Source organism: Nymphalis io, chromosome Z (assembly GCF_905147045.1).
Source record: "Nymphalis io chromosome Z, ilAglIoxx1.1, whole genome shotgun sequence".
Classification (NCBI taxonomy): domain Eukaryota; kingdom Metazoa; phylum Arthropoda; class Insecta; order Lepidoptera; family Nymphalidae; genus Nymphalis; species Nymphalis io.
The window spans coordinates 6155041-6171383 of NC_065918.1; the positions used below are offsets into that span (position 1 = coordinate 6155041).

Genomic DNA, 16343 nt, shown 5'->3' on the forward strand with positions numbered 1-16343 from the left:
CAATACTACCAGATATATACTATTTGTTAATTAAATATATTTAAATATATTTTTCGGATAAAGCCTCAATAAGCCTGTACGATCAGGAGGAATAGCTAGTTAGAATATTATATAGCTAGAATAGCACATCTGTTTACTCAAGGAGATAAAACTTTACATTGAAGCTTTGCATAAACAATATCAAAAGAATTCTGATGAAAGAAAATTTAAAAAGGCAAAGCCGCAAAATTATTAACTCCAAAACTCGGCATAGCACACATTCAACGTAGCTAAGGTAAGCATCTATAAAGGGGAAAGGCTGGAGGTTTGTAATATTAATGGTATTGCCCAAGGTATGCTTGGATTTTACTCATTAGGGATATTATACGGTTGTTTGCAAAATGATAAATGGGTAAGGACGGCATTAGTTGAGCGACTTACCTACCGAACTACGTACCGTGTTTTGTTAATGTTTTACTATAGCTTTGAAAGGCTTAGGCGGCATGCTATTATTATTTAACAATAGTGTAAATAATAGTATGATAATGGATATCGGTCGGTGACGACAATCTTATGGAAATAATTTAATATCCCATACACATAAAATACTGTATCATTTAAACTTTTATCGAAATTGGGTTGAATTGAATACATATTAATGATATATTCATGACTATGATTCTTGCACTCGCTATTGATAGTAGAATTATTTCCAAAAATCATACTCAATTGAAAACATAAAATAAGAATATTTTAGCTCCGCTATGCTTAAATTTACTATATAATTTACGATACACCATCGTGTATATTTCAGTATATCTAAGTGTTTGTGAGATAAATACAGCATATGTTGCTATGGCAGCTCTTTAAGCTTTACATTGACTGTAATGGATCGTAAAGTATCGAAAAGGCTCATCCGCTCCAAATAATCAGATTACATGTGCCAACGATAATGCTATAATAATTATAATTATTTTATTTATCAATGATTATTTTACCAAAAAAAAATCTAGCTTCAACTTATTGGAGCCAGAAATAGACTGGGACTGGGACAGCCATACTGTACAGATATGCTTTTTTTCAGAAGCATGGAAATACTTAATAACTCTTAGATACAGTATATTTCCAAATTCACAGTTTCATATAAAAAAATATCATTATCAAAAATAATCTACTTTATGTGAGCTGTTTTATCATTATCTCTTTAACATAAACCAACTCTGCTTGCGTGTTTTCTTTTAAAATAATCATCAAACATTTATTTGTTCGTAGCACGTAATTTGAGATAACTTTTAAATTTAAAATATAATTCAAACTCCTCTACAGACAAAAAAGAATAAAATAAAAGTTTTCGATTCTTGCGCTTTTCGCTTTAAAGGTCGTTGAACCCTCAACTATAAAAAATAATCTTTTAAATACAATTAAATTTACACACAAATTTAAACACTTTTAGTTTATTATTTCTACGTATATTTTAATGTACTGTGTTACCTTTTACTTGTGAAATAAGGTTACTTAAGAAATAAATATAAATGTCATGGCGTCGTATTTTTTAGTAACAAATATGTATTTAACCGATTATGGCAAATAAAGTAATTAAAACCGAGTAATAAGATTGTTCGAGAAATAATCGCTCACGTGTTTATTTATTTATTTAATCTTACGAAGACAAACTGTTACGACATACACAAAAATTATTATCACATTAAAAAAAATCATGTACCAATCAAGTCTTCCCCGAATAATTAAATCAAAAATACAAATACTAATAATAATATAATTGTGTTGTAACCTAAAATATCATATGAATTATTTCTTTTGTTTCGAGTGGTTCCCTCTCTGATATCAAATATTTACCTTAACCATTGTTTGCAGGCGTATCCCGATGAGCGCACATACAGGCGCGATCGACCACCCCCTGGCCTGTTCACTTCGATTAAGCTACCAGAAGCAGAGCCCCCAATTGGAGTTGCGCCGTTGTTGGATTTTCCACGAGGTCGTATGAGACCTGTAACCTTTCTTGGTGAAGGTCCTCATGGCACTGTAAGTACTCACATTATTTATTAATAAGAATACTTTCTTTCAGGAAGTTATTTACACGGTATTCACACTTACGATTAAACAATAAATCCCAAGTACAGCCACAAATACTTCGGAATGCAGCAAATGAATTAATTTACATATGTAGACTTATGGCAGCTTTGATCGTATTATATATTATTGCTGTCATTTGCGATTGTATCAAAGTATCAATGAATTTATTATTATCACTTAAATGTGTCATGATAATAAAATACAGTTGCGAATATATGTACAATTAGTGTTACAGCTTGGACAGACAACAGGTTAAATATGGTAACGATTGATATTATATATAAGTACATATATTTATAATAATATAGTATAAGAAATCATTAATAGTACAGGCTGGTAAAATATTTTAGTCTTTATTTATAAAATTTTATTAAATCAATATTTAGTAATGAAGCTGATGAAGTCAAGATTTAATAATTACTAAAAAAAGAAAGTGAGGTCTGCGTTGCGAGGTTTCTTCTTATCTTGTTGAATCTGATTAGAGTTTTCTTCCTGTAATGTGGAATTTGTGGGATCAGATTCCTTGACTTTGCTGTCGTCTGAAGAAGACGCCTCTTGCTGAGCTACCTGTCTTATATCACTTATTTTTGATGTAATTTTCATAAAATTAGAATCAACATGTTCAACATCACATTTTACGTTTTCTTTTAAGTCATCGTCAATAACCTTACCTGAAATATGCGAAGAAATGAGTTTTTTGTCAAAATCAACCATACAGATAGTTAAAAACAATACGAACGTACCGTCCTCTACAAGCTCAACTACGTTTTCTATCGTCAATTTACTTTTAATATTTTTAAAAAAATCTTCCATACTTGAATATTTTTATTGTATTTTTTAAAATAGCATACACACAACTATTAAATTTAAAGTTTTATTTTTTAAATTGACAACAGCATTTTTATAATTTCATAGCTTATCTAGCAGTTTGTCTCTTTTTACATTTTGACATAAATACTAAAAAGTTTTTATCAATATATTAACAAATATTATATATTCTATCGTTAATTATTTTATAAAAACATTAATATAAAGGAATATTTTAAGCGCATTATGTTTCACCTTGTAATATATAAGAATGACGTATGTGATCGTCTATATACGGTGTAACTCCTCCTACTTATCTATTTTATAAGCAAACTTTTCACATTATTTAGCTTACTCTTAGTAACAACGCAATAAACATACATAAACAAATACATGAACAACGTTGTACATGACAAAAAACATTATTAAAAGAAAAACATTAATTCTATATAATAAAAAAAATGTCAAACATCAATGTGGTATTGAACATGATATGCCTATTTAAATGGTTTCTTATGTGATCATACTAAATAATTACAAAATTTCAAATTAACAAGTTTGCGATGTGGTTCGCAGACACTTTCAGTTATTGTTTTTTACGGAGTTTAGTAAAAAAAGAAAACTGTTAAATTGAATTAAAGCAATTCTGAATAAGGTCTTCATGGTATTCTCCAATATGCGAGGCGAAAGAAACATTCACAAGCAAAAGAACACATACATACAATCCCAAACCCTTAAAAACGCTCGGTTGATCTCTAAGTATAATAAAATATTTTAATTTGTCAATTAACTAATTATAAATTATCTCTTTATCATTTCTCGTTTTCATTAATTTTATTATACCAATACTTAAAATCATAAAAATCATCTACCCATTCTGCGCAACAATATTTTTATTTCGTAAATATATCTGAATATATTATATATTTTCTTGTATAATTTTAGTTTTACTTGAAATAATATAAAACTTGTCGATGTAAAATAATGGATTAATCCAAATTCAATACGATTTGCATCTTATTATATCTTTATATTTTAATTCACTATTATAAAAAAATTACATATTAGATTGTGAACTAAAAACTGGTAACAACGCAGTGACTCGGCGGTTTAAAATTTAATTCTAATTTGTATTTATTTTATAACTTCGTCATTTTAACTCATCAATATAAATTATTCTTTCTATTGTATTCAGTATTCATTTTATATTTTTTTATTATAGGCATCTGCGAATTATTTTTTCTTTATACATATATATATACCAAATATTCACAATTTTTCTTAAAAATTTACATGCTTAAACCATTTCTTTTTAAACAATAATGGTAGTTATTCCTATTCCTTTCTACATCGGAAGGTTACAGATTTATATAATGCAACATATATACTACATATTTATGTAGCATGCTGAACATATTATCGATGAACGGCGAGATGGGCTCATATCTATCGCGCAGCTCGTGTCCGCGATTAATTAAGAGTAATAATACAAATCGTTTTCTCCGATGTGAACAGGTCGAGGACGCCAATCCTGCTATTGTAATAATATATTAAGCTACGGTAAATACACATAACGTACTGTGCAGTTTATAATTTATGCACTATAAATGCTGTCAATAAATGATTCGACGATTCTGGATAGGACAATTTAAGAACTTAATTTTTTTAGCAATTTTTCAGCTTTAGTTTTCGTACTTTCTCGCTAATTTGCTAAACGTAATAGTAGTCTGCAAACAGTCTCCATTGCTGGGTAAAGATCATTTGCCAGTTCTGCTCAATGTGCAATGCCCTCTTTGTACCATATCTGCTGGGCGCTGACTCTTTACGTACCTACGTAAAAATTGTATTGTTTTTAAAAACCTTCTCAAACTTCTGAAGATAAACCTCATACCTCATATATAATACCTCAAACCTGTGAAAATAAAATCGGTAAGTTAAGGCTTTTCAATATTAAAAACTACTTAAAAATAATTACTAAATAAAAAAGTTGTAACTACGAAACAATTATAACTTATATTTTTGGTGTTAAAGTAAAATAAAAACTTATTATACAATAATAATAAAATTCATTTAATTTAGTAAATCTAAAATCGTATTCTGAAACTATCACAGGTACCGTCCAGCCAAGAGATCTCCGTCTAGAGCAAAATTAATTAAACTCAGAAACACGGCTTCAAAGTTCTTACAAACTTAGGGGTACCGCGTATTTATGTGTTCCATAGATATTTGTCATCCTGTATGATAGTCGAGGCTTAAAACAATACTTGTAAAGCGGGATTCCGTCGAAACTTCTGTAAACTAAATTAAATTTCACTAGATTAAATTCCGGAGAGGTAATAATTGTGAAGGCGAGTTAGTTTACGCCCGTGGCGTGTTGCGAGGGGAAAGTTTGCACATCAGCTTCGCTGGAAGGAGGGGAACGGAGAGCACGGGGCTACAAAAATGCTCATAAAAATTGATTACTGGCCGTAGCAAGAAAATGCAATCTGCTCACACTCGGGCGCCCGCCACCGACCACCCGATTCTCCCTCGCCTTAATAGCCATGGACGTTTATTTTATATTTTTACCATATTATTTACGATATATCTAATATTTGTTCGCCACACAGATAATTAATTAAAGATCGCGTCAATCTCATTTCTCATCATATTAAAAGGAATCTGTTTAAAAAGTAAAAGGTTTAAGATTATGAACTTCATTCATTTTATTTCTTACATAATTCTAGCGATTTATAAAAATAACAAATATTAGCGGTAACTGTTCAAAATAAAAATGCAAATGTTAAGCTATAAAGTATATATAATTTATAATTGTTGATTGTGTACTCATCTTGTAATAATCACTCATAGCAAACAAAAGCCAAAAATACTCTTGCACTAAACGCGTTACGTAAAAGTGTAGAATACATCAAACAATAGTAAATTATGAATGTGAACCACATCACATATCATTTTGACTAATTAATCTAGTAACTTTTGGTGACTCGACATTTTGTAATTGTTTATCGATCACAAAATGGGAAATAAATATTTCTATACAAATAAATTGTGGTACTGTTAATACAATAAACGCTCATTTAATTTAAGTAAATGCATTAATCAATTAAAATAAGAAGGTTTTGCTAAAAACAATCATAGTTGACAGAACAAACATATTTAATATGAAAAACTACAAATTGAATAGAAACAAAAAGAGTAAAGAGTATATCGATTCTCTTTTTGTACGTTTGCATAATATGTGGCAATTTTTACGTCTAAATAATTATATAATTGTACCACAAATTAACAATGTTGTAATAATTTATTAGAATTGTAAACGAATTAAATTCTATCAAATGTTTTTCCTTTTTTATAGGTCTGCGGTCCGCCGTCCACACAAGAAAAACTATTAACTTTTAAACAAAACTTTCCTATAATGAATGAATCACATAATCATATTCCTCTCAATATTCCCGAACGTAAGTGCATTTTTCATAATAAATTATATAATTTTGTGCACTTGGTTAATCACTATTTGACATCTACCTTAAAAGGTAGCTGTTTCAAATTACGGAAACTTTAACTATAAAACGCGTATTAAGAGAAATATGTAAAAGCCTTATCTTACCGTAAATTTATCAGTTTTTACAAAACAAAACAAGATAATTGTCCTGCTTAATAGGTATAGTTACATTCTATGGCATATAATGACGCGATCGAGTGCATTCGGTGAAAATAAATAAATCGAAAATAAACGTTTTATGCATAAATAAATCAGTATAGACAAAACCTCGCATGTCAAATACCAATTAAATAATTTATACCTATTTTGAAAATAAGCCAATAGATTTACATTGAGGGTTTTGTACATCAAATACTAAATAAACATTTACAAGTTCTATTTGAGTCTTTCGACATGAAACTTCTGTCTGATAACGAGCCGAAACTTTTTCCAAATCCGATATTAATCGTATAGTCCTATCCACTGTACTTGACAATATTTTGTTTCGATATTTTAAAACTTTCATATAATAATATACAAAAAACGGTCTTAATATGTATTAACCCCAACGCTATTACTTCCAATAAAAACCTGCAAAACTGTAATAAAAGCTAACAAAGCGGGAAAATTATTTTTTATTTAATAAGAAACACAAGCCGCGCCGTTTATTATTCACAATCTGTCAAATGGTGAATAACCAATTGGACAGAATATGTTTTTCAAATGCCTGCATGATATTATGTTCCATGCTTTAAATGTGTCTTAGGGGATGAATAGAAAATACATAAAATCATAAATTTGCAAAAATAACAATTAATTAACATAGCTTCTATAAAAAATATTATAAATAACATATATTTATTTCTATATAAGATAATGCAAGATTCGATAATAAAAATCGTGTTCTTCGTAATCATTTATTTTCATGCAGGAAATTTAAATTTAATTGCATATTAGTAAGAAAGGAGAAAATACTAACTAAGAAAGGTCAGGCAGACTAATCATAATGATTTTCTAGAGACGAAATAGTTCAGTGTGTACAGTGCAGTGGCGTGATGGAATAAACTTTAATTTATAACTTTGCTTAAAATTATTGTTTAAGATTCGTACCTATTATTTTCACTAGGAAATCACATTCTTACAGTTATTTTACACTTTAATGCATTTTAACCGGTAGTACATTTAAATTATCTTGTAAGATGACAATTCTAACGTGCTTTTAAGAGCCTACATATTCTACATACCTATATTCTATTCATCCCTTATAATATATGATAAGTATAAAATGTTGTGTGCTTATAAATTGCTTTACTTTTAGTAAATAATGAGCTGAGTGATCTACTCCGGGTCCAGCTCTATCGAAGCCTTAACACCTTGATTTTAAGCAAGATTTTTCTCAAGATCTGCAAATCCGTTAAACGCAAAGCCATTTTCCATGCTCGGTAAACTTAGAAACTGGGCCAAAGTAGGCTTTTGTGAAATATACAGGAAATTCTCACGAACTATTTCCTCGAGAACTCCCATCGTGACGTGGAATAAGAATGTAAATTTTTAATCCTTTCTCTTTAATTTTATAGTGGTTATTTAATTTTGTTTTCTTTATATTTTAGCTTATAAGTGTTGATTATTTGGTAGATATTTTTACTGGTGGTAGGGCTTTGTGCAAGCTCGTCTGGGTAGGTACCACCCACTCATCAGATATTCTACCGCAAAACAGCAATACTTGATATTGTTGTGTTCCGGTTTGAAGGGTGAGTGAGCCAGTGTAATTACAGGCACAAGGGACATAAAATCTTAGTTCCCAAGGTTGGTGGCGCATTGGATATGTAAGCGATGGTTGACATTTCTTACAATGCCAATGTCTAAGAGCGTTGGTGACCACTTACCATCAGGTGGCCCATATGCTCGTCCGCCTTCCTATTCTATAAAAAAAAAAAAATTATTATTTGTTGTTAGGCAGGGGTTGTTATGTCTGTCTATTCAATGTTTTTATTGTTTTTTTATATGAATACATTATGTATATATGTATGTATGAATGTATGTATGTATGTATGTATGTATGTATGTATGTGTGTATGTATTTATATATTGCTTTCGATGTATCAATGTTGTCTAAATGTGGCGAAAAGTAAAAATCTATGCGGATGCCTTTAGCGTTTTTAATTATGCAGCTCCAGATTTGCGAGACGGACGGCATCGACGAACTGACCGACGAGGAATTGCCCACTGGCAATCGCCGGCGTCTTGTTGTGGTGAAGACTTTGTGGCGCGGGTGCCATAGCGATGTCAAGTACGAATAAAATTTGTCACATAATACTTCATTATTACTCAATCATATTTATGATAAATATTTGAGTTCATTAAAATAAAAATCTAATCAGGTATTATTCTATAAAATCGATCTCGAAATTAGTCGTCTCAAACTAAAAAAACTCAAAATATCCATGTAATAAATACATAAAGTTAAATATAAATGTTTATAAATATATAAAGTTAAATATATATATATATATATATATATATATATATATATATATATATATATATATCAGTTATATATAGTTAAATAAAAACTTATATATATATATATATAAGTTTTTAAATATATTATCCAGAATAAATGTATTGTTGTTTTAGGGCTGCGTTTGCCCGCGAAGCTACATGGGGGGCAGGCCTGAAGCATCCACAACTCGCACGCGTGCTTGGATTGAGCCTGCTAGAACCTCCATGCGCGGCACTCGACCGCGGGGACGCAATACCACTACCAACGATCTTGAAGATGGAACGCAGATTGAGGTTACAAATTTCTTCTAACACCAACATTTATTAATATTACAATATTTTGCAGATTATTTGCGTCTACCAAACTATAAAATATATTTGCTCATAAAAATAATGTTATATCTACTTTTGGTACAATATTTCAATTTGTTTGCTGAACACAGTTACGGGAGCTTAATCCGCGTATGCTGCCAGATTGCGAGCGGCATGAAGTATCTAGAATCGTTCGAACTAGTACACCGAGACCTCGCAGCAAGGTAATAAAAAATTACAATCAACATAAAAAAAAATATCAAAATTTTTAACCTTAATCGAAAAACATACCTGAGAAATATAAACTAAAAGTTATTCTTTCTTCTAGAAACGTAACAGTAAGCGACGGTCTGCGCATTAAAGTAGCAGACTACGCCATGTTTTGCGAAGAATTTATTGGCGACTACCACTTAATGGCTGATGGATCGCGCATACCGTTACGTTGGATGGCTTGGGAAAGTTTGCTGATGGTAAATTATATTTTACTTCATATTTTAAACGTATACATTTTCTTTTTAATTATGTAATGGTAAATAAATATATATATTTTTAGGGTATCTACTCACCAGCTAGTGATGTTTGGTCATTTGGTGTAACAGTATGGGAGGTGCTTACTTATTGCTTAGCAAAACCCTTCGAGGAAATGAACGACGATCAGGTTTTTACTCAGAAATAATATGTACCATTTTAGTTCTGTTTACATCGTATTTTTTTCATTTTACTCGACAAGCATTAACTAACATAATTATATAACACACTTTTTAGTAATTACTAATATTTATATTTGATTAAAGGTCTTGCTATAGGTTACGATAATAGTAAGGATCCTAACGACTACTTGTAATGAAACACGTATACTCTACGATCTATAGGTGGTGACTAACGCCAGTGATTGGCGTTATGGAGCCCGTGGAGCTCGCGTGCCGGCAGCGCCGTTACCACGCTGTCGCCGCGAACTCTATGACCTGATGCACGAGTGTTGGCGACGTGAGCCGAACCAACGGCCACGCTTCCATGACCTGCATAGATTCCTCGATCGTATGACTTACGGCCATAAGCCTCCTACACATCGTTAGCTCTTCTATAACTGTTACAATAAAACGGAAAGCTGTATTTTGACAGAATATTGCGGGTAGTGCGTTCAAAGACATTAATAGACTTAATAATTATTTGTATTGTGAAGTTTGATGGACTAACGTACAGTTTCGTATGAGCTTTGAAAATTTCCCTAGTGTTAAGGTGTTTAGATTTAAAATCTTACTCTAGAGTTATTTAATTTTGAGCCCAAGGGATCGTCAAATCCAAGAAATTGATAACAGACTGCGTAAATAATGTGATAGGAATTCGGGCAGTATTAATAGTAATATTTACATTATAAGTCACTTAATCTTACATGTACACCTTATAGTCTGGTGTGAAACCACTTTAGCATAAATTTTAAATGTTAACTTGCATATGCTACATCTTTTTTTGGTCACCTTTCTTATATTGCGTAGCATTAGCAAGTAAACAGATATATTTAATATTAAGTATATTCTCTTGGGATAGATTGTAATGGATCTCATAAAATATCGATAGACCCCGTAATTTAACCGGTCTGTCGATATTTTTAGGCATGTTGTGGCTTGCAAAGAAAGTTGTATAAAATAGATATATTGAATGATAGTATGCAATGATGGCATATGCCGTAGATAGATAAATAATTAAGAAATTGAAGTTCGAGAAACCACATACTGTGAAGATATCGGTGGTACTGATAATATCTTCAAAAGATACTCAAAGTACACAAAATACGTGTTGTCAGAACATCGGTATCGCTTTCCATTCCAGACTATCCCTAGCGCCCTTTGCCTCGTGTTCCCACGATCTTCCACTATCACCGCCTTTATGGCAACCCTTTAATTGAGAACATTGTTGTAATGCACGCTAAACTATTTACCTTTTCTCAAGCCTTTAAATGAGTGACTTTTTTCATTAGCGTACATTACAAAAGTGATCTAGTTCATAAACTGGTTTTATATGGATTTATGTCGTCAAATTTTCAAACATCAGTTTACCTCATGTTTTAGGAATATTTTCTAGTTATATTTAAAACATATTCCACGTGAATAATATAAATCCAATATAAAATCAGTCTATGCTCTATAGTATCTATATCCAAATCTAACTCCTATTTTTTTAATCTGTTTTATATGTTAAGGTTACCTATATACTTCATGAAGCTAAAAAGCTTCAAGGGCAATATACATATGCCCTAGAGGCTCCTATGCTTCTTGTTTTCTTCGACCAGGCACTAATGGTTTATACTTACAAGCTCTGCGATTTATGATGGGATCGTATACTTGTCCATATATGCGGAGTCTGTGTGATCGACTTGTAATTGATACAAACCGAATTTCTTAAAACCAGCCCCTGGTCTTATTAAATAGATAATAAATGTGTCATAGTTTTAAGGATACATTACTAATACATAAATGAATGTCGTCAGTATTATAAGTCATTAACTCCAATTCATCGAGAAATTACATCGTTCTTACGTGCATTTGACCAGAAGATAAGGCGCACAACAGCCTATTTGTCGTTTAGAAACTAATGCGTTCGAAGTTGTTCTTAATAAATAAAGGCACGACGAAACGGAGTGATTACTGTTTAAATTTAATAAAAAGTTTATAATAATAATGTATCCCTTTGATTATTGAGAGCCAGACACGTGACAAGAGGTATAAACGCATTTACTATCGGAAGGGATCGGTATCTGATAGAAATTGATCGATAAATTATACTGTCTCATTGGCATTAGGTACAACTAACAAACATCGACAACCGATCCCAGAAACTACAGGATATACATATTTTAAAGCTTTAAATGTGCTCATTAGTTATATTAGGTTTTATTATATTTTTATTTATATTTATATTCGTCATTATGAAGACGGATCGGAGGACGATTACGTGAGATTCTCGTAGGAAGCAATATCCCTGATTAGCTGTACAATAAAAGTAAGTTTTAAACTTTAGCAATTAATACAGTAATATAAGTCATTGATATGTTGCAGTCTCTACTTCTAAATTGGTTATTTATTTTATGTTTTTATCTGTTTACTTTAAATTTTCGTTTATTCTTACGAATGGCGATTTATGTAGATACTAGTCTTAAAACTACATTTAGAATGTTTAAAATATAATATACATACATATAAATAATGAGATCTTAAAAATAATGAGATTTTAGATTATACGAATAGGTAATAATTGAGAGAATGAAATTCTTCTTTGACAGGATATTTATTTACTTATTTTTTAATTATCTAATGTTCAACTTTCACGATTGCGTATTTTTATGTTTTTATATTTCTATATTCTATATATCTTTATTAAGAGGAAAGATCCTCTTAATAAAGAAGGCTGCATAATATTAAAGACATTAATCATTGGAAATTTGTAAATAAGATTGCAGTTGAGGAAATCCTGCAACAATTTTTTTTATATTACTGTGTTGTTTGTTTGGTTTGCCTAGAAGAACATTTAACGCAAATGTGAACTTTCCAAAATGGGCACTTTGAATTTTCTTGGTATTAGTTAATAGAAATAAAAATCAAAACATAATTGATATTGGAAGCAAATTTAAAACGATGCGTTCGGTCTAATTTTAAAAATTTTGATTACTGACCAGGATATTATTAGACAAGTTAAGACTGTCTGATATTTATAAGAAAACAATGAAAATTTAATCTGTAGTGCCCATACGTATTCGTAATACCTAGTTATTAAGAAATGGAAGGTTAATGTGAATTGGCAGCATCAATATTGCGGATCACCTTAATTCTTCCCATTAGTTGTCATATTTAGATTCATCATGGTTAGGCACTTTTTGCGTTAAGTGTCCAATTTAGTTAATGATTCATAGATATTACTTCGCTAAGAAAATGCAAGCATACTAGTAGAATCGGAGCGTTGTCTCGATGCTTATACTCATGTGCTTGCAATATAGAAAAAATAGTTAAATAAAAAGATATCGGTAATAGTCATTATAAAAATATTGTTAAAGGTAACATTACAATGTTTTTATGAAAAGATATTTAGTAAAATATATTAACTATTAGGATATTTATTCTTTATCATAAAAATAAAGAATATTAAAATAATTGTCTTAGTAATAAGCTATGAAGTGCATCCAGATATATAAATCTAGATAGGCCAAGTGCACAAGAATGACAGCTACAATGATGGCCTCTTTACTTTAAGAAGAAATATAAATTTATAGCCTATTCCAACCACAACAGGAATAAACCTAATTAACAACTTTGACATCGATATCATTAGACACCGATATCAATTGACGCGAAATCATTGGTGGAATCATTGTCCTTGAAGTTGTAATCGGAACTTCTAAAGTTAAATTAATGTGATTCTAACTAGTTAAGCGGAATAGTGTTGTATTACAAATAAAGGTAAATTAATCAAAAATTCTTTATAGTGCATAATACAGCAGAACAATTAGACAATCTCATGCAATTTGTAAATCTAAGGTTTGTTTACCCTTATTCCCACTCCGATTGGAATAGGGTATACATAGATACGTATGCACTGCAAAAATGCTTTTTAATGATAATAATTTAATGATTCGGAAACATAAGTACCTTAAGATATTATTGCGTATACGAAATAATTAGGATAATTAATTGCATATGGATATTTATTGCATGGTATCATAGTTGTCAATACTCCATATTCATTATTATGATTGATGTCTAATTTATTCCTTTAGATAAATAAGAGATATTAAACTGAAAAATGATATATAAACTATAGATAACAATAATTAGTATAATGTCATGTTTTAAAACAGATATAATTATATGTGTTTTTATTATACTTATGTGAAAATATCATTATTTAAGAAACATAATATGATATTCAATGTTGAGCTTAGTTGCTGGCTTGATCGTTCGTTACCCTAAACATTGTATATCCTGATATAATTATATGTGTTTTTATTATACTTATGTGAAAATATTATTATTTAAGAAACATAATATGATATTCAATGTTGAGCTTAGTTGCTGGCTTGATCGTTCGTTACCCTAAACATTGTATATCCTGATAGTATTTAGTCGCCTCTTGGTCATTGCTGGCTCTACCCACTTAATGTCTTACCATGTTTTTTAATTAAAGAAAACAGGTAAGCTAAGGAATCTTTAGTGTAAGAGCGTCCTGCAAAAGTGTATTTCATTTGATAGAGTTAAAATTATAATAATAAATGTTTATCTATCGTATTTGATCAGACGTGTCGGATCGGAGTTATGTGGGTTGTCAACAACGAATGTTAAAAAAAAAATCTAATAATTTAATTAATAATTCGGTTACTGACCGTTTAGAAACTGGATTTCGATGTCGTATTCTCTAAATTTCATCCAATAATATATATGTTTGTCTGTATTTATAGCTGTAAATGCTTATATTTAACAACCGACCAGTTTTTGAACGTATATTATATTGCATGTAAATGTTCGATGTTCATTTTCATGATATTATTAATAATGAATTGTAACTTTGACGTGCATTATTGGCACTACTAAAGTGTTAAATTTAATTCAAACTAAATTTTAATATTACTGAATATTTCTTGCTGTAGTTTCTGAAACTAGTTGTACCGCAGTTGATTATCTATGTTTCCTAGTCATCCCACGAACGTACTTATATATTGTAGGACCATGCGGAATTTAAATAATCAACATATTTATAATGAATTGATAATAAGATCACTTTATTGTCATATCATCATAACTTACGATTCGTCACTTTTCTCCCCAGATTAGATTAAAATTTGTTCAAGTTATAAAATTATGAAATTTTGGTGTGTAAATGTAGAGGAGTTTTCAAAGAAGAGTATGTGATATCAAAATACGGTCATGTATTTAATGCAACATGAGACAGGCCGGGGCATATGCGATGACTCCTTTACAGCGTTGGGACCAATTCGCATACACGGATTATATAATCGCCCAATTTGCTCAGTTTAAATATAGTCGGATATCATCTGAAATGTAGCCATCACTACGCGTTTTATATTTAATTAAATATACCTAAAAAGGAACGTGCAAATAATTCAAAAAATTATAAATACAGCACAGACCGGGCCGCGAGCCCTGCTACGGCCTCCTCTCACAACCAAAATGCGCGCTAAAGAATTTTGGTTGTTAAGCAAACTGAACGTGGCGAGGAAAGTAAAGAGTAGGAAAAAGCCCTTATCATATTATAGAAATTGAAATTTAACTTATAATAAATGGAATATCACAATCGTCATCCCTTCCAGCCCCCACAGCCGCCCGTGCGGTGCAATGATACATACACGCGCGTTTGCGGCGTTTAGCCTGAATAAATTATTACTTTGTATTCTTGGTTCGTGTTAAAGATATATATACATCTTACGGTCGATAAAATTTATCTGTTTTTAATTACTTTTTCTTTTTATCATTTCCATTTAAACATTATAATGATAATTATTGGGAAAATTATAATATAATTTTGCATATTTATAGGTATATAAAAGTTTTAGAACATGATCATAATCATGATATATATCATACCTTCAATACATATCGTCATATTTATTCTAATCTATTTTCTATTGTACAAAGATGTTTTCACAACAGGCGATACGTCACTTGAAAAAATAATATTTAATGTAACTCATAATCATTTTGACGAAGTGAGATGCAGTGTTCAATGCTATGTATTCTCGAACCTTCCAATGCATTCAAAGTTACCTTAAGTGAGGTGTACGTATAAGTACATCCTGTAAAATGTGAATTACTACAAGACAGCAAACACTGCCGTTGAACAGCTTGAAAATCAGCATAGAATTATTGCACTACGAAATAACTATACTGCTTGTGAATCTATCTTTTCATTCTATATATAAAATTGTACATTTAGAGCATAATATTTATTTTAAGAAAAACATACATATTTATTGTACAATTAAACTTAACATTATATTCGAAATTGATTTTTAACACGAAGAGAATATAAATCATTTCATCGTCTACATTTTGTCACTCTATAAATGAAATCAATTCTGTAGGTACATCATAATTAATCAAAGACTTTTAGGCGGAATGCCTTCTTTTTATGTCATTTTAAATGTTAATAAATGTTGAATAAC

At 30.4% G+C, this 16343-nt stretch overlaps 1 protein-coding gene across 1 annotated transcript in view; it reads left to right on the forward strand.

The window, feature by feature from the left end:
• LOC126780294 (discoidin domain-containing receptor 2-like) overlaps positions 1 to 10251 on the forward strand; it is a 47369-nt gene extending 37118 nt beyond the window's left edge. Inside the window, exons 10-16 of the mRNA XM_050504623.1 lie at positions 1855 to 2022; positions 8533 to 8651; positions 8999 to 9157; positions 9307 to 9399; positions 9504 to 9645; positions 9729 to 9833; positions 10048 to 10251. Of these exons, the coding sequence (XP_050360580.1) occupies positions 1855 to 2022; positions 8533 to 8651; positions 8999 to 9157; positions 9307 to 9399; positions 9504 to 9645; positions 9729 to 9833; positions 10048 to 10251 (990 nt within the window). The remainder of the gene's footprint in view (positions 1 to 1854; positions 2023 to 8532; positions 8652 to 8998; positions 9158 to 9306; positions 9400 to 9503; positions 9646 to 9728; positions 9834 to 10047) is intronic.
• Positions 10252 to 16343: the final 6092 nt, after the last annotated feature.